The 25,614-nt window shown below is 36.6% G+C and overlaps 1 protein-coding gene across 5 annotated transcripts in view; it reads left to right on the forward strand.

Moving 5' to 3' along the window:
* Window positions 1-23,033, forward strand: part of MTRF1 (mitochondrial translation release factor 1) — a 37,031-nt gene extending 13,998 nt beyond the window's left edge. For 2 of the 5 annotated variants that reach the window (XM_077158370.1, XM_077158371.1), the window contains 4 exons: window positions 1,180-1,297; window positions 13,897-14,033; window positions 16,142-16,240; window positions 21,072-23,029. In XM_077158370.1, the coding sequence (XP_077014485.1) occupies window positions 1,180-1,297; window positions 13,897-14,033; window positions 16,142-16,240; window positions 21,072-21,185 (468 nt within the window). In that variant the 3' untranslated portion in view covers window positions 21,186-23,029. Of the gene's footprint in view, window positions 1-1,179; window positions 1,298-13,896; window positions 14,034-16,141; window positions 16,241-21,071 lie in introns of all 5 variants that reach the window. The other 3 variants (XM_077158369.1, XM_077158368.1, XM_077158372.1) reach the window with 2 other exon arrangements.
* The last annotated feature ends 2,581 nt before the right edge of the window (window positions 23,034-25,614 follow it).

The following is a 25,614-nucleotide window of genomic DNA, read 5'->3' on the forward strand; positions in this document are numbered from 1 at the left end:
TAACTGTGATTGTATATAGCTATACACTTTCTACTATACAGTCTTTTCTCCTTACTGTATTCTATTCATCTTAGAGGAAAAATACAAAACAACAATCAAGTGGTGTATTAGAGTCTAACCTTGACCCTATTATTGTGTACTTTTCAAAGAGAAAATCACACATGCTCTCTGTCATTCCTACAAATAAGTGATAAATGTGGAACAAAATGTTAGCCCTCCCCTCAAAAACAGTGTATTTTGTAATAATTTGTGTGTATATATATATATGTGTGTGTATATCTATCTATCTATCTATACACACACACATGTACACACATATACCTTAGGGCTACTATAACAAATGATCACAAACTGGGTTGGTTAAAACAACAGAAACGTGTTCTCTCACAGTTTCTGGAGGCTGGAAGTCTGAAATTCAGGTGAGGGCAGGGTCCTGCTCCCTCTGAGGGCTCTGAGGGAATCCTTCCTTGCCTCTTGCTAGCTTCTGGTGACTCCAGGTATTCTTGGTTTGAGGCTGCATCATTTCAGTCCCAGCCTCTGCCTTCACATGGTCTGCTCTTCTGTCTGTGTGAAATTTCCCTCTGCCTTTTTCTTGTAAGGACACTTGTTGGATTTAGGTACCACTCACATAATCCATGATGATCTCATCTCAAAATACTTAATTTAGGATGCATGGGTGGTTCAGTGGTAGAATGCTCGCCTTTCATGTGGGAGACCTAGGTTCAATTCCCGGACCATGTACCCAAAAAAGAAAATCCTTAATTTAATCACACCTGCAAAGTCCCTTTTTTCAAATTCATTTTCCCAGGTTGTGGGGTTAGGACATGAACATATCTATTTTGGGCCTACCATTCAACCCACTACTATATATAGACTTTTTTTTAATGCTCTATGTAATGTAACTTTGGGGATGATAGAAGATAAAACTTTTAAAAGATTATTACATAACTCAGTGACCTCATGAAACCCTAAGTCACTGTTAGAAAGTATCAGACCACTGGAAGAGAGAATTTATTGTTCTTTCTTTGATGTAAGGTATTTCTCCTTTTAGTTTAATGGTTTATTTGTGATTTATTTTAACACAAAATAGCACAGCTTATATGAAAAATCTTGGAGTACATTTAAAATGAAAGTATTCATTAAATGTAGAATTTACATAATGGCATACCTTTTTTCTAGGTAGATGTTAAAGTGAACCCCAAGGATTTGCGAATAGATACTTTTCGAGCCAAAGGAGCAGGTGGGCAGCATGTTAATACAACAGATAGTGCTGTCAGACTTGTCCATATCCCTACAGGTAAGAAAGCACCTTTGCTTTTGTACTTTCAACCTTTTTCCACATCTCATATAACTTCATTCAGCATTTGGAAGGAAATAATCTTATGTTAGTAACTGGTTCCTTGCATAGACTCTTAAATGTGTGGGGTTATGGATCTCAGGCCCCCAATGTGTTCCTATTCCCCTTCTGGTTGGAAAAAATACCTCCCTCAGGGGATGCAGACAGTGAGCAGATCTATTCAGAGAAGCTGCCCAGTTATGCTGGGCAGAAGTAAGCAAGCTGAGGAAGCCCCAGCCTGAAGACAAGTGAAACATGGAAATGGCATTGGAAATAACCGTGCTATGGAGCATTTGTCACCATGTAGATTGCTTGCTAGCTCCATTAGGCTCTGCTGCGTGAATGCTGTTGTTTTCAGGGTTGTAATTTTGATATGGTATGAGATAGTTTTGCAGTACTTAATGTGATTTTAAATATTTGTGTTTTTCAGATTTTATTTTTAGATATTTCTATTTTTAAATTTCTTTTATTTTTTAAATTAATTTTTACATACATGTGTATGATTTTAAAAGTTCCGTGGCACTTAAAAGTCCTGTAATAAAAAGCATCAACTCCCTGGGTTTCTCCCTCTTCCTCCTCCCTCCTTCCCTGGTCCAAAATTCCCACTTCCCAGAGGCAGCCACTATAAACACTTTTATCTGTTTTGTTTTTGTTTTTGGCATTTACTTCAATATTTCTAAATAATAGGCAGTTCTTGCTCCTCTGAACCATTAATTATAGAGATTGTGTATTGACTTCTTAATGTGGTAGATGAGGATTTGGGCTTTCTTATATACCTTCTTTTCCACTTTCAAATATAGTTATATGTTTGGTAAAATTAATCTGCAGTGTTTTTATATAATAAACAAGTAAATAGTGTTTATTGCTGAGCCAAGTAATATGTCATCATTTCATTTCCTAAGGTTAATAATTCCTTTATTGTTTTTTCATTTGCTTAGTTTTCTTTGACTCTATACCTTCCTACATTTTCCAAGAGCTCTATAAAATGATTTTACTCCAGTTTTCTGTAGGGCCAGTGGTTTTTTTGGAGGCATCCCTGACAGAGCACTCCATCCTCCTGCTCCAGTCTAGACTGCTTGCTCTCTAGGACTGCTCCCACGGAAGTGGTCCTAGTACCTCCTTTCATTCCCTTCTCTCTTCTTTGGGGCACCCTCCTATTTCTTGAACTCCGTATCTTCCTTTCTCTTAGTTTACTCCCTTATTTTGGTGAAGCTCATCCTTTAGAACCTTCCTGAGAAAGGATACATGAGACATAAGTAATTTGAGACTTTGTATATCTGAAAATAGCTTTATTCTAAGCTCGCACTTCATTGATTGGGAACACTAGGTTGGAAATCATTTTCATTTGGAACATTTAAGGCTTTCTTTATTCATTGTATTTGATGCTTTCATTTAAGAGACTCATTCCCCTCAATTCTGAAATTTTTTCTTAAATAATTTCTTTTTTTTTTGTATTTTTTTATTAATTAAAAAAAGAAAAGAAATTAACACAACATTTAGAAATCATTCCATTCTACATATGCACTCAGTAATTCTTAGTATCATCACATAGATGCATGATCATTTCCTAGTACATTTGCATCGATTTAGGAAAAGAACTAGCAAAACAGCAGAAAAAGATATAGAATGTCAATATAGAGAAGAAAATTAAAATAATAATAATAATAAAAAATATATATATATAAAAGGAAAAAGAAAAAACAAATACAAAAGATATAAACAAACAAACAAACAAAAAACTATAGTTCAGGTGCAGATTCATTCAGTGTTTTAACATAGTTACATTACAATTAGGTATTATTGTGCTGTCCATTTTTGAGTTTTTGTATCTAGTCCTGTTGTACAGTCTGTATCCCTTCAGCTTCAATTACCCATTATCTTACCCTGTTTCTAACTCCTGCTGGTCTCTGTTACCAATGATACATTCCAAGTTGATTCTCGAATGTTGGTTCACATCAGTGGGACCATACAGTATTTGTCCTTTAGTTTTTGGCTAGACTCACTCAACATAATGTTCTCTAGGTCCATCCATGTTATTACATGCTTCATAAGTTTAGTCTGTCTTAAAGCTGCATAATATTCCATCATAGGTACACACCACAGTTCGCTTAGCCACTCGTCTGTCGACGGACACTTTGGCCGTCTCCATCTCTTTGCAACTGTAAACAATGCTGCTATAAACACTGGTGTGCAAATGTCCGTCTGTGTCTTTGCCCTTAAGTCCTTTGAGTAGATACCTAACAGTGGTATTGCTGGGTCGTAATCCATTCTGCCAGTCTATGTCTTTTGATTGGGAAATTCAGTCCATTAACTTTTAGTGTTATTACTGTTTGGATAATATTTTCCTCTACTATTTTGGCTTTTGTATTATATATATCATATCTGATTTTCCTTCTTTCTACACTTTACTCCATACCTCTCTCTTCTGTCTTTTCGTATCTGACTCTAGTGCTCCCTTTAGTATTTCTTGCAGAGCTGGTCTCTTGGTCACAAATTCTCTCAGTGACTTTTTGTCTATAAAAGTTTTAATTTCTCCTTCATTTTTGAAGGACAATTTTGCTGGATATAGGAGTCTTGGTTGGCAGTTTTTCTCTTTTAGTAATTTAAATATATCATCCCACTGTCTTCTAGCTTCCATGGTTTCTGCTGAGAAATCTACACATAGTCTTATTGGGTTTCCCTTGTATGTGACAGATTGTTTTTCTTTTGCTACTTTCAAGATCCTCTCTTTCTCTTTGACCTCTGACATTCTAACTAGTAAGTGTCTTGGAGAACGCCTATTTGGGTCTATTCTCTTTGGGGTGCGCTGCACTTCTTGGATCTGTAATTTTAGGTCTTTCATAAGAGTTGGGAAATTTTCAGTGATAATTTCTTCCATTAGTTTTTTTCCTCCTTTTCCCTTCTCTTCTCCTTCTGGGACACCCACAACATGTATATTTGTGCGCTTCATATTGTCATTCAGTTCCCTGATCCCCCTGCTCAAGTTTTTCCATTCTTTTCCCTATAGTTTCTGTTTCTTTTTGGGATTCAGATGTTCCATCCTCCAGTTCACTAATTGTAGCTTCTGTCTCTTTAAATCTACCATTGTAGGTATCCATTGTTTTTTCCATCTTTTCTACTTTGTCCTTCACTCCCATGAGTTCTGTGATTTGTTTTTTCAGATTTTCTATTTCTTCTTTTTGTTCAGCCCATGTCTTCTTCATGTCCTCCCTCAATTTATCGATTTGGTTTTTGAAGAGGTTTTCCATTTCTGTTCGTATATTCAGCATTAGTTGTCTCAGCTCCTGTATCTCGTTTGAACTATTGGTTTGTTCCTTTGACTGGGCCATATCTTCAATTTTCCTAGCGTCATCCATTATTTTCTGCTGGTGTCTGGGCATTTGATCAGATTTCCCTGGGTGTGGGACCCGGCTGGTTGAAAGGTTTTTCAGTGAAATCTCTGAGCTCTGTTTTTCTTTTCCTGCCCAGTAGGTGGCGCTCGTGGCGCTCGTCTGTCTGCGGGTCCCACCAGTAAAAGATGCTGTGGCTCCTTTAACTTGCCAATCCGAATCTTGCAGTCGGCCCGGGAAACCACGCGTGGAGGGGGGGGTCGCCGGCCACTGCGGCTTGGGGGAGTACCGGTCCAAATTGCCCAGCTGGCCCGAGATGCCAAGCATGGCGGGAGGGCCCCACTATCCAACGTTCCCAGTCGGACCTGGAGGCCACATGTGTGGAAGGGACCCCGGTCGCCAGCCGCCCCGGCCCGGGAAAGCCCACGCCCCTTGGGTATCTCACCGCAGCGTATTCTCCCTGCCCATTCAGCCGTTCCAGAATGGGGTATGCTGTCTTTTTGGTCTCTGTCGTGGCTCCGGGAGCTGTTTCGTATTGTTTCTGTTTTTTTAGTTGCTGTTCTGGAGGAGGAACTAAGACCCGCGTGTCTTACTAAGCTGCCATCTTCTCCGGAAGTCTCCTTAAATAATTTCTTACCCACCATTTTCTTTGTTGTTCTTCCTGGAATTTCTATTAGTCAGCTGCTATAACTCTTAGGTATATTACTTAATTTTCTTCTTTTTTCTCTCATGTTTTCTGTAATTTTCGTATTTGGTTTTTGTTCCTTTTTCAAACTTTTTACTGAATTTTAAAAATTTGTTCTATTTTTAATTTTGAAGAGCTGCTTCTTAGAATTGTCTCCTTTTTGTAGCATCCTGTTTTTTCTTTTAATATTTTTATTGAGAAATTTTCACACATATACAGTCCCTAAATGCTATACATGCAGTGGCTCACAGTATCATCACATAGTTTTGTATTCATCACCATGATCATTTTTAGAACACTTGCATTACTCCAGAAAAAGAAATAAAAAGAAAGAAGAAAAAACTCATACATACCATACCCCTCACCTCTCCCTCTCATTGACCACTAGTATTTCCATCTCCCCAATTTATTTTACCCCTTATCTCCCCTATTATTTATTTACTTTTTGTCTGTGTATTTTTACTCATCTGTCCATACCCTGGGTAAAAGGAACATCAGACACAAGGTTTTCACAATCATACAGTCACATTGTAAAAGTTATATCTTTATACAGTCATCTTCAAGAATCAAGGCTATTGAGCACAGTTCCACAGTTTCAGGTACTTCCCTCCAGCCACTCTCTAATACACAATAAATTAAAAGGGGGAAAACTAATATAATGAATAAGGATAACCTCCAGAATAACCTCCCAACTCTGAAATCACTCAGCCACTGAAACTTTATTTTGTCTCATTTCTCTCATCCCCCTTTTGGTCAAGAAGGCTTTGTCAATCCCATTATGCCAGGTCCCAGCTCATCCTGGGATTTCTGTCCCATATTGCCAGGGAGATTTACACTCCTGGGAATCATGTCCCACGTAGGGAGGAGGGCAGTGAGTTCACCTGCTTAGTTGTCTTAGTGAGAGAGCGGCCATATCTGAACCACAAAAGAGAGTCTCTGGGGATGATCCTTAGGCATAATTATAAGTAGGCTTAGCTTATCCTTTGCAGGAATAAGTTTCATAGGGGTGAGCCCCAAGATTGAGGTCTCAGCCTATAGATTTATTTGTCCCTACAGCTTGCGAGAATATCAGGAAATCTCCAAATGGGGAGGTTGAATATTTCCTCCTTTTTCCTCAATTCCACAAGGGGACTCTGTAGCACCCTATTTTAATTTTGTTCATGAGTATCCTTTTCTTGCTCAAGGATATTAATTTTATTTTCCTTGAAGGTTTCTTCTGCTCCATGCAATACTTCCATTTCTGCTGAGTTTATTTTTCCTGTTTGTTTAGTCTCGCTTTCATGTTGGTAATTTCGAGGACTTCTGTTCATATTTAGGAGGGAAGTTCTAAAAGCTTTGAGTGCATGTTGGGAATTATCCACTAGTAAGTTTTACTGAAGGGCAGGTAGGTGATTAATCATCTTTTTTATTAGTGATCACTGGATGTCAGTGTTTGCACATCTTTTCTCTTGGGTAGTTTGTTTCCTCCTGAAAAGGATCCTTTAGGATATACCTGAAAGTAAGTTCCAAGTCTCACCTTTCAGTGAGCAGACTTTTACTTATTCCTCTTGTTTTCAGTTTCATGCCTGACACTTGCCTTTCTTTGTACCTAGTCCCACATCTGGAACTTGCTTTATTTAATTCTCCAAAGAGTATACCTCTGGCCTCCTACAGATTGAGGGAGGAAGGACTGGAACTTCTATTTGCTATATAGACTTTTTGTTTTTAGCCCCTGTTATTAGTTTGTTAAGCTGCCAGAATGTAATATACCAGAAATGGAAAGGCTTTTAAAAAGGGGATTTAATAGTTACAAATTTACAGTGCTAAGGCCAGGAAAATGTCCAAAATAAGGCACCAAGAAGAGGTTGCCTTCACTCAAGAAAGCTGCTTTCAACAGAGAAAACTCAGCTGCTATCTGGAATACCTCTATCACCGAAGGTATTATACGCACAGGGAAGGTATTATACGCACAGGGAAGGCTTGTGGTTGGCATCTGCTGGTCCTTGTTTCTGGTTCCATTGCTTCCGGCTTCTTGCCAGAGGTTTCCTAAGTGTCTGTGGGCCTTCACTTAGTTCCTCCAGAACACAACTCTGGGTTCCGGCTTGCTTAGCATCTCATGAGAAGGCACATGACGACGTCTGCTGGGCTCTGCCCATGTCTAGGCATCTGTTCTCTATGTTGGCACTCCAGGCATCTCCAAACATCTGTGTCTCTGTTAGCTCTGAAGCAATTGTTCTCCAAATGTCTGCGTGTGCGTTTCCAGATCTGTTTCTGCCTCTGCATCTGAGTTTTCTCCAAACTGTTTCCCCTTTTAAAGTACTCTGTTAAACTAATCAAGACCCACCTTGAATGGGTAGAATCACATCTCCATCAAATCAAAGGCCACATCCACAATTGGGCACTCCACATCTCTGTGGAGATAATATAATCAGAGGTTTCCACCCTACAGAATTGAATCAGGATTAAAAGAAACAGGTGCCTGTACATGATTGTATCAGGATTAAAACACATGGCTTGTCTGGGGTACATAATAGTTTAAAACTGGCACAACCCCCAATTTCTCTGACTTCTGAATTACCAGCTGCCTCCAATTCCTAGCCTTTCTGGCACTCAGCAGGGCATATTGGCTTGTTTCGTGTCACCATCTCCCTCTCCAGGGAATTATATTTCATCATCATCCTCTCTGCTAAATCATTTACCATTCTTCCATCAACTTTCAGTCTTTATATGCTGTGTTTGGGAATTGCATATATAGTGTGATTTTCAAGAAAAAGAGGAGGCCATCTTGAAATCAAATGGCACTTTTAAATTTTAAATTCATTTTTTGCCGATTATTATCGCTTTATACTCTTTGTAATAGCAAAAGTTGAAACAACCTAAATATCCAACAATACAATAATTTTACAGTTTTTCTTTAGGGTTCTTTATTGATTTTATTCCATGAGAAACTATAAAAAGTTAGGATGTATACATAAGCAAAAGAACACAAAACATTCATAACCGTACTCAATAACCACTGTTGGTATAGATCTTTGGTGTATATCCTCTCAGGTTCTTTTCTGTGCATATATAATTATATAATTTCCCCCCTAAAATGGTGGTGTACTTTTTATAGTCAACCATAATTTACTTAAGCAATCTATAAATTGCAGAATATGTAGGATAGTTCAACTAAACCCTGTATTATTGGATATTATTCTATATTATAAGAAGTCCAGGACAAGACTAATGAGCTTAAGGTGAATTAAAAGTAAAAACAAGAAAAATAGACTAAAAGGTGACTAAAATTCTAACAAAATGAGCCAAACTACTTTAAAACATTATAAAGCATTGTAAAAACTCTATTCAGCAAGAAATTGCTGACTTAAAAAAAAAAAGAGGCTGATCATTGTCTTCTCAAACTTAACTCAGGCCAAATTATTTGTTTAACAACTTAGATACAGTCTTCTTTGATCTCAAAGAGGCCTGAAGGATAATCCCCACACTTTCCCTTTAGGCAAGGTATGTCAAGGCCTGCTCACTTTTATGAATCCATGTAGTTTGGAGCAAGTGAGTTATAAGGGCTACTTTTTCGTACCTTGAGTATAGTGAAGTTTCAAGGAAAACTCAGCTGCTACCATTTCTTCCATCTTGAGACCTTGAGAAGGAGCACTATGTCCTGTGAAAACTGGGAGTCATTTACTCCATATCCATGGACTCTGTTAAGAACTGCATTTTTTTTTCCCTAGCATACTGCTTCTAAATAACTCCATTTTCTGTTACTGGGAGAGTAGCACATAGGTTTATGCTCAAATGTTTGTACAGGTAAAAGTTACTTTAAAAACAAAAATGATCAAAACAAGGATGCAAACAAATGAATATTTTGTGTTTTAAAGCAGGCTTTTTAGTTTGTTACCAGTTGGGGTGTGAAAGTGGACCACTATAATTCTTAACACTGCCTCCCTTCATTATCACAGGTCACTGATAACATCTCTTTGAAGCAGGTTTAATCTTTTACATCAGTTTGAAGTTTTAAGGTTAAAGGACTTTTTTTAAAACCTTTGATTACATATAACTTTATTAGTTTCCTACAGCCACAGGGTACCACAAACCAGATGGCTGAAAACACAGAAATTTATTCATTCATACTTTTGGAGGCCAGAAGTCACAATGTCAAGGTGTCAGCAGGGCAATGTTTCCTCTAAAGGTTAGGAAAAAATTCTTCTTTGCCTCTTCCAGCTTCTCTTGGCCTCTTGTGTTGCTTGGTATGGTAGCTTGAATTATGTCTCCTGCAAACACATTTCAAGTCCTAACCCCTGGTCTTGTGGGCATGGACCCATTCATGAATAGGATCATTGAAGATCCTGTTAAGATGAGGTCATATGCTGTACAACGGGACTGGATATAAAAACTCAGAAATGGACAGCACAATACTACCCAATTGTAATGCAATTATGTTAAAACACTGAATGAAGCTGCATGTGAGGTATAGGTTTTTTTGTTTTTGTTTTTTTTGTTTTTTTTTCTTTCTATTATAGTTTTAATTCTTATTCTGTTGTCTTTTTATTTCTTTTTCTAAATCGATGCAAATGTACTAAGAAATGATGAATATGCAACTATGTGATGTTATTAAAATTACTGATTGTACATGTACATTGAAATGATTTCTAATGGTTTTGTTAATTCTTTTTTTAATTAAAAAAAAAAAAAAAAAAAAAAAGATGAGGTCATATGGAATAAGGTCCTTAATTCATAGGACTGGAGTTCTTATAAGAAGGGAAATTCAGATTCAACTTCAGCATTGGTTCTTGTTGGAATTTCCACCATCTGGATTCCCCTGGGGAATTTGGATTAAGAACTTTGGCATTCCATTAATCAGAGTTTCCCAGTTTATACCCTTCCCTGTGTAGTTTGAACTTGCCAGCCCCCATGATCTTGTGAGCCAGTTCCTTATAATAAATCTGTTTGTGTGTATCCATTATATACTGTTAGTTCTGTTTCTCTGAAGAACCCTCACAAATACACCTGGCTTGTGGCAGCATAACTCTGATGTCTTTACATGATCATCTTCCCTCTGTGTCTGTGTGTCTCCATATGCTTCTTTTCTTATAAGGACCAGTCATTGGATTTAGGGCCTAGAGGTCCCCGTAGATTAGGATCCAGTATGACCTCATCTTAACTTAATTACATCTGTCTTAGTTTGCCATGCTGCTATGAGAAATACCACACAATGGGTTGGCTTAATAACCGGAATTTATTAGTGTATGGTTTGGAAGGTTAGAAGTCCAAAATCAAAGTGTCAGCGAGCCCAAAAGTCAGGGAAGACTAGTAATAACATCTTCAAATGGTCCTGTTTACACATGAGTTCACACCTACAGATTCATAAGCCAACCTACCACAATCTGCTATGACCTTATTGCCAAATAAGCATTCCCAGGTATTGGTGTTTATAACTTTACTTTATTTTTTGGAGGACAGTTCAACACACAACAGTAACTTACTTCATTTAATCTAAAAACCCATAACTAATTTATTACTTTAAAGAAATAAAAAATAAACTTATTTATGTTATGCCAATGATTGTAAGATTCATCCCAATTTCAGAAATATTAAAATGTGAAAAATGTGTTTTTTTGAATCAGTGAAACATGGTATTTTTGTTCTCATTTATAGTCACTAATCTTTTAAATAATATATTTAGTTATTCAACAAATATATATTAAATGCCCACTTTGTACTAGCCTATTGCTACCTAGAATGTTGGACTCTCATGCAAAGTGTTGAAACAACACTGATAAAACTTATTTTCTCCAAAGCTCTTTTATAGATTTTTCCCAACCTAAGCACCTTCTGGTTATAACAGCATTTCTGTTATTGAACATACTTTTTTTTCCCCTCCAAATCCACTATTCCTGGGGAAGTATTTATAGTTAAATACTCCTGTATAGAATGTATATTAAAATATGTAGTTAAGGGATTCCCTTAGAAATTGCTGAATTGTAAGTAAGAGTTTTTGGTGTTTTTTTAAAAAATATTTTTACTGATAAATCTTCACACACATACATTCCATACATGGTGTACAATCACTGGCTCACAATATCATCACATAGTTATGTATTCATTACCATGATCATTTTTAGAACATTCGCATTACTCCAGAAAAAGAACTAAAAAGAAGAAACTCATACATCCCATGCCCCTTTCCCTTCCCTCACATTGAACACTACTAGTATTTCAATCTACCCAATTTATTTTACCCCTTATACCCCTGTGCCAGTTTGAAAGAATGTATGTACCCTAGAATAGCCATGTTTTAAAACCTAATCCCATTTTGTAAGGGCAGTCCCATTTTGCTGGGTCCTGGTGAATCCTGGCAGTTCTGCCCCATGTTGCCAGAGAGATTTACACCCCTGGGAGTCATGTCCCACGTAGTGGGGAGGCTAGTGAGTTCACCTGCCAAACTGGCTTAGAGAAAGAGGCTACATCTGAGCAACAATAGATGTTCTATGGAGGGTGACTCTTACACCTCATTTTAAGTAGGCTTAGTCTGTCCTTTGCAGGAATAAGTCTCATGGGGCCAACACCAAGATTGAGGGCTCAGTCTCTTGATTTGGTTGTCCCTGCTGCTTGCAAGAATATCAGAAATACTCTACATGGGGAAGATGAATATTTCTTCCTTTCTCCTCAGTCCCCCAAGGGGGCTATGCAAATACTTCTTTATTCACTGCTCAAATTACTCTGGAATATATTGGGGTTTACATACTAACCTGCCCAAATCAAGAAGATCTCACACCCTATTCAGGATTCCATGTACTTATGGTGTTCACCTAAACTGGCCATACAAGTTAAATTAGGTAATATGCTACCCAAAATATAAATTTTGCACCAACTAAACATCTCTCCTTTTGGTTTCACACAGAAGTTGAAGTTTTAAAATATGGATAATATCATCCTTTATCCTGTATTCTGATCTACCACAGTCCTATCCAGATCACTTTCATTCATATCTCTAATTGAAGTTTGATCCCTTTTACAAGTAAAAGTTCTGACCTGAGCCAATAAATGAGTAGATAGCAGCAGTTCCTAGGCAAAACTCATTCAATTCAAAAGAGCCCTAGTCAAATGCAAGGAAGATGGAGGCATGTCGATGCCCCCAGCTCAATACACGTGGCTACAGTAAGGTAGTCAAAAACTGAGTTTAAACTAATAGAGGTGAAACCTAGAAACCTTAAAAGAGTACCTGCAGGTAGATACTGTAGCTTATTTAGGCAAAGAGAAAATTGTTTAGAGAGTAGAATTATGTGGAAAATTTTTAAATCTCCAGCAAAATATTTACTTCTATATCAGTGTGGCTGGCCTAAGCTGATAGTAATTTTTTTGAGGGGGGTGGAATTCAGAAAGAAAATTACCTTTCTCCGCTGATGTACCTGGGAGCAAGATTGGACACCAACTGTTCTGATTTGCTAATACTACTGGGATGTAATATACCAGAAATTGGTTGCCTTCTTCAAAGGGATTTATTAGGTTACATATTTACAGCTCTAAGGCCTTGAAAATACCCAAATTAAGGTACCAACAAGAGGATACCTTCACTCAAGAAAGGCCGATCGGGTCTGGAGTCTTTCTGTTACATGGGAAGGCACATGGTAACATCTGCTGGCCCTTCTCTCCTGGGTTGGTTTCCAAAATGGCTCTCTCAGCTCCTGTGTGTCCTTCTGTCCTCTGCTGGGGCATTGTCTCTCTCTCTGCATTCTTCGCTTGGTTTCATCTCTTTGCTCTCTGTGTCAGCTCTTGAGCTCTTTCTCTATTTTCTGCCTTTTATTCTCTTCATAGAGAACTCCAGTAAAATTAGTAAGACACATCTTGAATTGAATGGGTCACATCTTTTCTGGAGTACATAACAGTTTCAGACTACTTCAGAGTGGTACATATAAAGTTAAGAAGAGCAGAGGCTGAAATCTCAAGGGCCACTATTTTGGGGGCTAGATTTGGTCAAGGAACTGGACTGCAGGGTAGGCCAACCCTCCCCAAATCCAGAAGTTGGTTAGCCAAAACATGTGTTAGATGTGTTGATTTGTAAGATTTAGAATCCAGACAACACAGAAACATATTCATGATAAAATTTTTCCTTTTAAAAGACTTTGAGTAGCTTTTTTCCACTGATTTATTATATAGAGTTATTTTTAAAACCACAGCTGTGTGTGTGTTTGTAAAGGGGAGAAGGAAAACTTTCCTTGAGTAGGACAGAATGGAGCGGCATTTGCATGGGGTTGGCAGTGGTTTGCCTTCACTTGAGCTGCAGAAGTATCTGAAGGAGCTGGCATGGAGAGGCCGAGCTCTGGGAATGAGAATGTTACGGAACCTTCAGAAGACACTGCTGCTTTCAGATGTACCATCAGGATTATATCAGAATCTCAACAACCATCTGTTATCCCAGGAATAGTGTCTGAAGTGTGCCATACAGACAAACATGTTTTTTCCCTTTATGGTCTTTACCTGGTTAACCTTTCTCCTTTAAAATTTTGATTCTTATCTTGATTTGACCTGTGGAGGTTACAGTTTATTGCTGAGCCCTGTTTTATTTTCAGGACTAGTAGTAGAGTGCCAGCAAGAACGATCACAGATAAAAAATAAAGAGTTAGCTTTGCGTGTATTGAGAGCTAAGCTCTACCAGCAGATTGTTGAGAAAGACAAGTGTCAACAACAAAGTGCTAGAAAATTGCAGGTAAGATTTATTTAGTGTAATAATTTATGAACAATGTACAAAGTCATCATTTTATGTAGAAAATGTAGTATTTGTTCCTACTTGAATGTATGTGTTTTAGAGTATAAAGAAACATGTTCATTTATAAATAAGCCATAATTTATGCATATGGACCAATGAATTATGGCTAAACTTGGGCTTGCCAGTTTGCAAACGAATATATGAGATATGCATAAACTAAAATGTACTTCAGTTGTTTTCTCCTAGTGGTTATATCATAACTGTCTTAAGAGGAAATTGGATGAAAGATAAAATAATTCTTTAGAAATTAAAAGATTTTCATATTTTTTATTTAAAAATCTATGCTTTTATTAAATCTCTATGCAGGACAAAAAATAAATGGTACTCCAAGAAACTGGTAACAGTGATTGCTACTGATCATAGTTGCAGATTATTGTGGGAGTGAGATTTATTTTTCACAATATACCCTTTTATACCTCTTGAATTCTGTGCTATGTTACAATGTTTATGTATTGTATTATTTATTAAACAACTTCTAAGCAAAATGAATGAATGCTATTGTTTTAAGTAAACAAAATGTTGCATAATTTAAATTCTGAAAACATTTTATCTTTGAGAGTTGTTGGAACAGAAACCAGAAAGGAGAAATGGCTGTGCTTTTATATTATTTATTTGCATTATTTGTGTGCCTACAGTATATACCTACAGTAAAATTAAATTTGGAAGATTTGGTGGCCTTGTTGGATGGTGAATTGTATAAATCAAAACAACTATTCTTCACATTTAGAAGTACTAGTCTTTTCACTCTTTTGCCCTTTCAGCTTTCCTTGCCCCCATTCTAATTTACAAGCAGTAAGAAGTAAAAGCGCAGGGTAAATACTATATTAATCCCCCTATTTCTATATTACCCCAGGTTGTAGAGGAGCATCAGCATATACACTTGCAGATTAGACTATTCATTTATCAACCATTACTTCTTGGCAAAATGTCTGAATAAATGGCTTGGGGAATGTTTTAAAAAACTATAATCGCCTCATTCATTAAATTCAAAGGTGGGCTTAGGAATCTGTAATTTTTTTAAATTCCCACATGGACAGACACGTTTAGGAATTCAGTTTCATTATAGCTTGCTTTAGGGACTAAGAAAATGAGTATGGAATTGTCTTTTTTTTTTCTTTTTTGTATCTTAAAAAGTAAAAACGAGTGAGAGAGATTCTGTGTATATATCTTGTACTGGGGAAAGAGGGGAGATAAGCTGACTAAGATTAGGACTAACCAACAACTAGTATAAAGCAAACTAGTGTACTGTGAAAAAGATTCCAAGTGTAAGGGGTTTCAAAGAAGGAAGATCACAGATTTCAGTTGCTGAGAAGAGGAAAGGCATCTGGTAGGAGCTTGATAGGACATTCCTTGCGATGATGTTTTGGGAGAGTTAACAGACACACATATAATAACAGTATGTTCAGTAGACAAGAAGGACCCAAAGAAAAAAATTTAGGAGAAGACTGCTTTTTAGGAAAACTTAGCAGGGTAACATAGTGTAAGCAGAGAAATGGAAGACTAATCATGAAATTTTTGCGGGAATGTAGATAAAAATAATGAGCCATTGAAAAACAGTAGAAATGGAAAGGGCAGGAAATAAGAGACCCTTGAAACCAATTGGAAGTGGGCAGTTAGAGAATGAGACAAGTGGAAGGTGGCTTCTCTCCCAGTGTCTGTAATATCCTAGCAGATAGTCAGCTCCTGGGGAATGTTTGTTAAATTGCAGCATGCCAGAGTTTTCTGCTGGGGTAGAGGGGAACACAGTAGCATCAACTATGGAAGCCAGGAGGAAGAACATATTGGGTTGGAAAGATGATTAATTTGGCTTTGAATATTTGAAGTTTAAAATACAAAAGAAACATTCATTTTTATTCCATTACTAAGCTTTACATGATATAGCCTTAAATGTTATGTTCTGCTCTTTATTTTTCCTTATCACTTTTTGTATATGAATTTTGGAAAATCTTTAAACTGTTAAGTAAAAAAATCAATTACAAATACTTTTTTCATTGTAATAAAGGCTAATTATGAAGTTAAAATAGGAATTGCTTTTTGTTATGGTACAGGTGGGAACAAGAGCCCAGTCAGAAAGAATTCGGACATATAATTTCACCCAAGATAGAGTCACTGACCACAGGATAGCATATGAAGTTCGTGATATTAAGGTAATATTACTGAGTATGCTTTAGGTACCTTTGATTGTCAAAAAAAAGTATAAGCCAAATTCTAGAATATTATGTTCAAAATATTACCAAGTGATTTAAAATCATTAAGCCAGTTTATATTAGTCAGTACCCTAAAAAATGTTTGCAAACATTTTTATTTGTTTCCTCTTGTTACAATGTTTATACTCATTTGAAACAGCTATCTTTTTTAATTCCAGATACTTTGTCATGCAATCACAATGCATTAACATACATTCATTATACATATATAATGTGTGTTGGTTTTCTACTGCCTCATTGCAAATTACCACAAACTCATCAGCTTGAAATAATGCCCGTTTATTATCTCACAGTTTCTGTAGGACGGAAATCCACGCACAACTGAGATGGGTTCTTTGCCCAGGGTTTCAGAAGGCTGAAGTCAAGGTGTCAGCAGGCTGCGTACCTTTCTGGAACCTAGGGTCCTCTTCCAAGTTCACATGGTTGTCAACAGCCATTTCCTTGTGGTTGTAGGGCTGACACCCCCATTTTCTTGCTGGCAATCAGTTGGAGGTTGCTCTAAGCTCCCAGAGACCACTCACAGTTGTTTGCCACATGGCCTCCATATGTCCCCTTCCATACTTGAAACTCTTCTTGCAGGAAGGGCTCAAGTCTTTTTAAGGACTTGCCTGATTAGGTCAAACCCTAGATGATATCCTTTTTTAGTAACTCAGAGTCCATAGGATGATATCCCATCACATCCACAGGTTCTGCCTACACTTAAGGGGAGGGAATCATACAAAGCATGTACACCAGGGAGCATTTTAGAAGTCTGCCTATCATTAAATATTTTTCATTAAATTCAGATTTACTTCACTTTTATGAAATACCCAGAATAAACAAATCATACAGACCCAAAGCAGATTACAGGTTACTGGGAACTGGGGTAGTGGTGGAGAGGATGCGATTATTGCTTATTGGGTACAGAGTTTCTGTTTGGGGTGATGAAGAAGTTCTTGTAATGGATGGTGGCGATAGCAGACAATATTGTGAATATAATTAATATTACTGAATTGTACATATGAAAGTGGTTAAAATAGATAATTTTGTGTTATAACTATGTTAATATAAATATATTAGTTAAAAAAATTCAAGTGTGTATTAGGCTGTTGGGGAAAAGACCATGTCAAGCTGTTGTAAACATTAACCTAATGAAGTCCCTTCTAGATATGACCATTGTGATTTATACATGAATTATGGAGCACAGAAAACTTTCCCTTTTGCTTCTACTAAAGAAGAAAGTGAACTGGCTCCCCATAAAGGGATGTCTGGAACACGTAGGAAGGAGATAGCAAATTCCAATCTTTTTCCTTGGTGCCATGTGATAAGTAGCCTTCTTTAGCTTGATTCTGTCCTGTTGTATCCTCAAAATTAAAATCCTGATTTTATAAGGGAAATGTTTGTTTTTTAATATATTCACAAATTTCTGCATATCTTATGTCACTTCTCAGCAGTGTCGGACTACCTTGCATATGAACATAGTAGCCTTACAGAAATGGAGAAAAGATTTGCTAACTTCCCTTTCCTCAGGAAACATACAGTAATAACCAAATATGTTTGGCCATATTGTTCTGATTACACCATAATTTTTCAGTTGCTTTTCTGGTAGTGGTCACAGTTTTCCCTGGAACGACCACTTTTTTCTGATATATTTTAGATGGACATTGTTTTAGTTTCTTTATTGCTAAAGCAAATATGCAATAGGTTGGTTTATACAGTGGGAATTTATTGGCTCACAGTTTCAAGGCTAGAAGTCCAAAACCAAGTCATCATCAAGGCAAAGCTTTCTTCCCTAAGGCTGGCATTGTGGGGCTAGCTGCTGCTGATGTTGGTAATGGGCTCCCCTGTCCCATGGCCATGCACATGGTGGCCTCTCCTGATGTCTCCCTTTTCTTCTTGGTTCTATTGATCAGCTTCTCGTTCCTGTGGCTTTCTCTCTATCTGTCTAAATTTCATCCTGTTTATAAAGGACTCCAGTAATAGGATTAAGACCCATCCTGATTGAGCTGGCCGCAACATACTGAAGTTACATCATCAGAAACGGCCCTGCTTACAATGAGTTCACACCCACAGGAATGGATCAAGTTTAAGAACATGTTTTTCTGGGTATATAACTCTAAACTACCATAGGCATATAGGTGTGTAGTACAGTATTCAGACATGAAACAAAGCCAAGTTAACTAACTTTTGTAATTATAAAGTATGACTTTGGCCTGAATACTAACACGTGGTTACTATCTAGAATAGCATTCCAGACACAAAAATAATAAGAAAAATGATAGTGATAGGCTTTAATAATCACTAACCAGTCTGCTGGAAAGAATGAGTCTGTCCTAAAAGGTGAACTTGAATTGATGATCAGTGTGTGTGTGTGTGTGTGTGTGTGTGTGTGTGTGTGTGTGTGTGTGTTTGTCTGTCTGGTAGTTCCTCCTAAAGGTTACAGCTTCAGGGGTTCTAAATAAGTCTGTAGTGTGATACTGATCCCCATTTTTGTTGACTTAAGATCAGATTAATCTGATTAACTCTTCTACACTACTCTTTCCTTTTTTTGCCTGAGAGGAAAGTATAAGTAGAAGCATTTACTACCTACCTGAAAGTAAATGTAGCTACTAACTAAAGTAAATCTACCTAACTCAAAGAAGAATGTAGTAACATAGTCACTTTCAATAGAGTTTCTTAGATTATTTTAATGTCATATTATCAGAGTTACTAAAATGTACCTACATGTATACACACTACAATTTTTTAATAATAACTCTTATTTACATAGTACTTTTCTTTTGAAAAAGTCAGAATATTTCAGAGATCATTCTTTACTAATATTGAGAACATTTCTAAAAGGAGTAGCAGAACAAACTGAAGTATCAATAATTTAATCAAGCCCAAGAAATGAATAAACTCTCTGGGAAATACTAATTTTAAAAAATATATTTCTCTCTTCCTTCCATCTTTCTGTGTTCCCCTTATCTGGGTAGGGTCTGAGGGCAAACCCAACTGCCAAACAATATTTATTAAACTCCTGTGGTGATAAGATCCATGAAAGATCTACAGATATACATAGCAAAGATTCAGGTTATGGAAACCACTATGTTGGCAATTATAAATAATAATATAAGTGATGAATGATAGTTTAATTCAAGAGATGTCAATAGACAATTCATTGGTTACACTACTGTATACCTATAACATTATATTAAGTGAAAGAAGCCAGATGCAAAAGAGTACATACTGTATGATACCATGTAGATGACATTCTTAAAACAGACAAAACTAAGCAACCACAATAGTGGTTTCCTGAAGTAAGTAAAATTGATTGCAGAAGGAACTTTCTCAGGTAATAGAAATGTTTCATATCTTGATTGGGGTGTAAATTATATAGGGCTATATATTTGTCCAAACTCATCAAACTATATGCTTAAAATTTGTTCATTGTATTGTTTGTAAATTTTATCTCAAAAAGTTAACTTAGGGAAAAAAACAAAAATGAAATTTTAACAAGGCAGCTCATAAATGGCACAGACAGTAGATGTTATAGGGCTTAAAGAAAGAGTAGATTTAGGGTGGACTTGGAAGTTTTCTGCAAGAAGGATTTGAATTGCTACCTTGAAGAATTGGTCAGTTTAGAAAAGGTATAGAATGGAAGATAGGGCATTCTATATAAAGGAGAAGAAAAAGTTTATAAATAATGTGAACAAAAATGTATTTGGAGTTAAACATTAAAATGTGTATGAAGAACAGTGAAGAGACTAATGGGATGAATATTTTAGAAACTGAAGAGTTGTAGATGAAGCTGGAAAAACAATAGGAGCCTAGACCCCAGGGCCACAGCTGTTAGAGTGGTAGGAGTAGGTAGGGAGGAAAGTGGATGTCTCTGAAAAGTTCTGCCCATCATCCTCCCTTATTCTAGAACCTGTCCTTCTTCCTTATTCCATCCAGATGGTTCCTGAAGAAGATGCTGTTCTTACATGATCATAATCTTGACATAAGATGATACTTGATTTGTTTGGGCTGGACAATCTGAACAAGCCCCAGCCAATAAGTTCTTTCCTGGGATTTTTAAAAACCAGAGATGAAGCTCTCTCTCTTGGTAGCTAAAGCTGAAATATGTAAAGCTCACAAGAGTTTAGAAGCCACATTTTCAGCCATAGGAAGAAGGCAGTCTTCAGGAAGAGAAGAATGAAGCTAATACAGTGAGGAAAGCAAAAATGAGAAATGGATAGAAAGAAAAATTATAAACAGAAAGAGGTGGTAAATTTGAAAAGTTGATTCAGACCTCTTTGTTTTGTTGTGGCCAGAGTTGCTAGAAAGCTTCATATCCCAGGAGACTAATTTTAAAATAAATTGCTCCTTTAAACCATTTAAGAACAAGTAGAATTCATTTGCTTTTTTGTTGTTGTTGTTGCTATATGGCGGGGTCACATTTCACTCTTTTTCCTTGTGAGTATCCCGTTATCGCAGCACCATTTGTTGAATTGTTTGTTTGGGAAGCGTATGGGCCTGGAATCAAACCCAGGTTCCCCACATGGCAGGCAAGAATTCTACAACTGAACTACCCTCACACCCCACCCCATCCCCATTTTCTCTTTTTGACACATTTTTTACATAGACACCACAAACTGGGAATCCACCCAAGTTGGCCATTTTGTTGATTATACCATAGAGCCACATTAGTAATCCTTTGTTATTATTAAAAAAATGACTATAGAGGAATAAAATAAATTTTACTTAACTTTTTGCTTTGTTTCTCATTTATTTTCTAATAGATTTTCATAATAGCTCTGTCTTTTATCAGGAATTTTTATGTGGTGAGAAGTCCCTGGATCAGCTAATTAAGAGATTGCTTCAGTCAGCTGACGAAGAAGCCATTGTTGAATTTTTGGATGGAAGCCTTAAATCAGCAAAGTAAATGCTGATTTAGTATTCATTATTATATAAATGAAATGGACCTGTCTCTTGAAGATGGAGGCACAGAAATCTTTATGAATATTCAAGTATAGCTAAAAGGATACAGGACTTGCAAGTATATTTTTTAATGAATCAAATCTTATTTCTTGATCTAAGAGTTTATGTTTCTTGTAAAGCACAGTTCAACTCCTGAAGTAGAAAACAAGCATATGTCATTGAAAAGAGAAATGTAAAGTATTGAAAATTGGTTATGTGTGTTAAGACAGGTCACTTGATCTCTTTATATGCATTTGAAAATCATCTATAGTTTAAGTTAAATGCATTTTTCATTTACTACTTCAGGAAAATGTGGCAAAATTTAGTGATATAAGGCTTGTAAACTTTGTAAACTCCTTATTTAAAGATAAGTATTATTAATCATATCAAAGTTATGGCTTAAAGTGCTATTTTAAAATAAATAAATATTGTGAAGAATTTGAGTCATTCAATGACAATAAGCAGCGATATATTGTAAGGCTGTTTCAGCACTGAATGAATTCTGTACTGTGTAAACTACAAATGAATATTTAAAGTAGACTCTCTGACTTGTGTTTCTTATTGTTCTTTGGCCTAATAACTTAATGAGTATTGTTCTAGTTTGCTAGCTGCTGGAATGCAATATACCAGAAATGGAATGGCTTTTAAAAAGGAGAATTTAATAAGTTGCTAGTTTACAGTCTAAGGCTGAGAAAATGTCTCAATTAAAACAAGTCTATAGTAATATCCAATCTAAGGCATCCAGGGAAAGATACTTTGGTTCAAGAAGGCTAATGAAGTTCATGGTTTCTCTCTCAAGGGGAAGGGCACATGACAAACACAGAGTTTCTCTCTCATCTGGAAAGGCACATGGTGAACACAATCAGCATTCCTCTCTCAGCTGGAAGGGCACGGTGTCATCTGCTAGCTTCTTCTCCTGGCTTCCTACTTGATGAAGCTCCCTGGGAGACACTTTCCTTCCTCATCTCCAAAGGTCCCTGGCTGGTGGACTCTGCTTCTCGTGGCCATGTCGTTCTGCTCTGCTCTCTCAATCTCTCTCATTCTCCAAAATGTTTCCTCTTTTATAGGACTTCAGAAACTAATCAAGACCCACCCAAATGGGTGGAGACACACCTCTACTTAATCCAGCTTAACAACCACTCTTGATTAAATCACATTTCCAGGGAGATATCTAATTACAGTTTCAAACATACAAAACTGAATAGGGATTAGAAGAAATGGCTGCCTTAACAAAATGGGATTAGGATTAAAACATGGCTTTTCTACGGTACATACATCATTTCAAACCAGGACAAGCATTAACTGATGTTCACATATGAGTAATTCATTGTAGTAGGTTTTGTGCAGTGGTTTATAAGACTGTTCTTACCTTTAGAAGATTCCAGTTGAGTGCGGGAGTAGAATGGGTAAATCACCAACTGTAATACAAAGTGGCATGCTGTATTTATAATTGTTCTAAGGAAGCTTCATGAGTAAAAAAGATAGAGGTTATTATTGTAGACATTCCTCAGAGAGGAACTACATGGCAGGAAAGACTAGCTGAAACAGAAGTTTAAAACCAATGGAATTATTAGAAGTAAAGATTTTTTCCCAAATTTTTATTTTGAAAATTTTCAGGCATACAGAAAAGTTATTAAAATTTTAAAAAATACAGCCCATTCTGATGATGAATGTACAGCTGTGTGATGATATTGTAAACCATTGATTGTACACTTTGGATGATTACATGTATTTGAATATATATCATTAAAATAAAAAATTCAATGAATACTGTACACTTTATATAGACTCATCTATTAACCTTTTGTCACATTTGTTTTCTTTTTCTCTCTCTGTATACATACATTATATATATACATACACTTATATGTAGACATATACATATATTTATTTCACTGCCTTTTTTTCTACAAGACATCTATATCTATTCAGCATACACCTGTGTAGTGGTTGCTGGACCATTTAAGTTAGTTGCAGCTCTCATAGCATTTTACTCCAAAATATTTCACCATGTTGATGTTTAGGTTATGTCTCAGCTTGCCTAGATAATGGTGCCCAGGTCTCTGGTCAAGCAAGCACTGGCCTATCTGTTGCTGTGAGGATATTTCATGGACTTAAGTCATGAGCACGTTAGTTGCATCCACAGCTGATCACATCTGCAGTCAGACTAAGGGGAGTGTCTTCTACAACAAGTGATACTTAATCTAATCACCCAGAGGCCTTTTTTTTTTTTTTTTTAGCTTTTTAAATTGTATAATGTGCCATATATACAAAGCAAAGAAAGGAAAAAGCAAGTTTTCAAAGCACTCTTCAACAAGTAGTTACAGCCTCTCAGATTTTTCCTTCTAGCTGCTCCAGAATATAGGAGGCTAGAAAAAATAAGTATTTTTTTATCATCACAATTGACTTTTTTTCCTTTTTTGTGAAAAGTAACATATATATCAAAAACCAATAAATTTAAAAAAAATTTCAAAGCACAGAATAACAATTAGTTTCAATGAAAGCTTTTAAGGAAAATTCAGAAGAGAGAGTCTCTCAGTCTTCCATCCTCTTCTGGGGAGCTCATTGAAGACATTCATTGGAGCTGTGAGCTTGCAGCCTGCCCTACAGGTTTTAGATTCATTCATCCCTACGGTTGCATCCTCCTTTTGGTTCTGTTTCTCTTGAGAATCCTGACTAATGCAGCATGCATCTCCTAAGGATAAAGATATTCATCTACAAAATAATAATTCCATCACACCTAATAAAATTATCTTCAATTGTCCCACATCTTTTTTTTTTTTGCATTTTTTCCACAATGTCTTTTAAACTATTTGTGTTTGTTTTGTCCAATCTAGGATCCCATCAGATTTACACATTGCATTTGGTTGTATCTCTACTTTCTAGATTAATCCCCTCTAACTTATTTCCAAATGATACTGACTTTTTAAAGACTCCAGAAAAGTTGTTTTGTAAAATGGTCTACATTCTGGATTTATGTGGCCACTTCTTTGTGGTGCTGGAAAGCTTCATCCATCCCCTCGTTAGACTAAAATTAATTCTAAAGATTAATTAAATTCAGGCTAAACACATTTGGCAAAACTATTTCCTAGGTGATGTGAGCTTCTGATTGTATCACATCTGGAAGCACGTAATACCAGAAAGTCTCACTATCAGTGATGCTAAATTTGAGCATTAACAAAACTGCCAAATCTCCCAATTGTAGTGGCGCATTTCCCCCCTAATTGTTCATATGTAATCTGTGGGGTATTAGTTTGGCATCATATAAACATTTGGTTCCTCATATGATAGCTTCTGAAATTACTTCAGTGGTCCCTATTCCTGGCATTCATGCGCTTGTGGAATCCCTACCCCCACCCCCCTTGAGTGTGGACTGGATTTACTTTGTTCTAACAATTAGAATATGGCAAAAGTGCTGGGATGTCATTTCCTGTATTAAGTTATAGAAAGACTACTGCTTCTGGCCCAGACTCTCTGTCCTTCTGCTCAGACTCAGACCACTTTCCCTGCTGCAAGCAAGCTGGGTGTTGCTAGCAGCCCGATGAACTGGCCCACATAGTATGGCAAAACTGAGACCCTCAGTCCAATGGCCATCAAGGAATTGAAGCCTGCCAAGAATTGCATGAGTAAGCTTGGAAGCAGATCATTCAGCCCTAGTCATGTCTTGAGATGACTGTGGCCTTAGCCAACTGCTTAACTATAATTTCGGATGAGACCTTGAAACAGAGAAAGGCACCCAGCTAAGCTGCTTTTCATTATACCTGACACTTGGAAACTGAGTTCATTCATGTTTCTTGTTTTCAGCTGTTAAAATGGTGGGATAATTCATTATGCAGCAATATGTAGCAAATACACTCAATAACCTTTAATCTCATGGATTCAGCATCTAATAATTCTTGCCTTGCCTGAATCAGCTGTTACATTGGGGTTACAACTTTCATTCTCTCTATATTAGTTGGCATTATGTAAAGAAAGCTTGCCTCTGTTTTCCTTTCATGTTCTCTGAATTGAGAGAGAATTTAATCCTATTTGGGTCGATAACATGATTATTTCCCAAGAACAGGCATTTCCCCCAAGGAATAATTGAGGTCTCTGGAAAATCTTATTTAATTCAAGAGAATATTGAGTTGATGAGGGAGTTACAGTGTAAAAGTGACAAACAGAAAAATTATGATTTTTATTTTTAGGCATTTATACATCAGAGAGGAATGTTTATCCAAATTTAAGCACTGCTTGAAGCTGGGAAAAATGAAGGTAATTAACTTCACTAATCTGCATTGAGTGTGCAATGTCATTTTTAAAATTCTACTTTTTTTTCAGAAAAAACTAAATACATTTTAAAAAAATCAAAACCCTGTTCTAGTTTGCTAGCTGCTAGAATGCAATATACCAGA

This window comes from Tamandua tetradactyla, chromosome 4, assembly GCF_023851605.1.
Source record: "Tamandua tetradactyla isolate mTamTet1 chromosome 4, mTamTet1.pri, whole genome shotgun sequence".
NCBI classification, from domain to species: domain Eukaryota; kingdom Metazoa; phylum Chordata; class Mammalia; order Pilosa; family Myrmecophagidae; genus Tamandua; species Tamandua tetradactyla.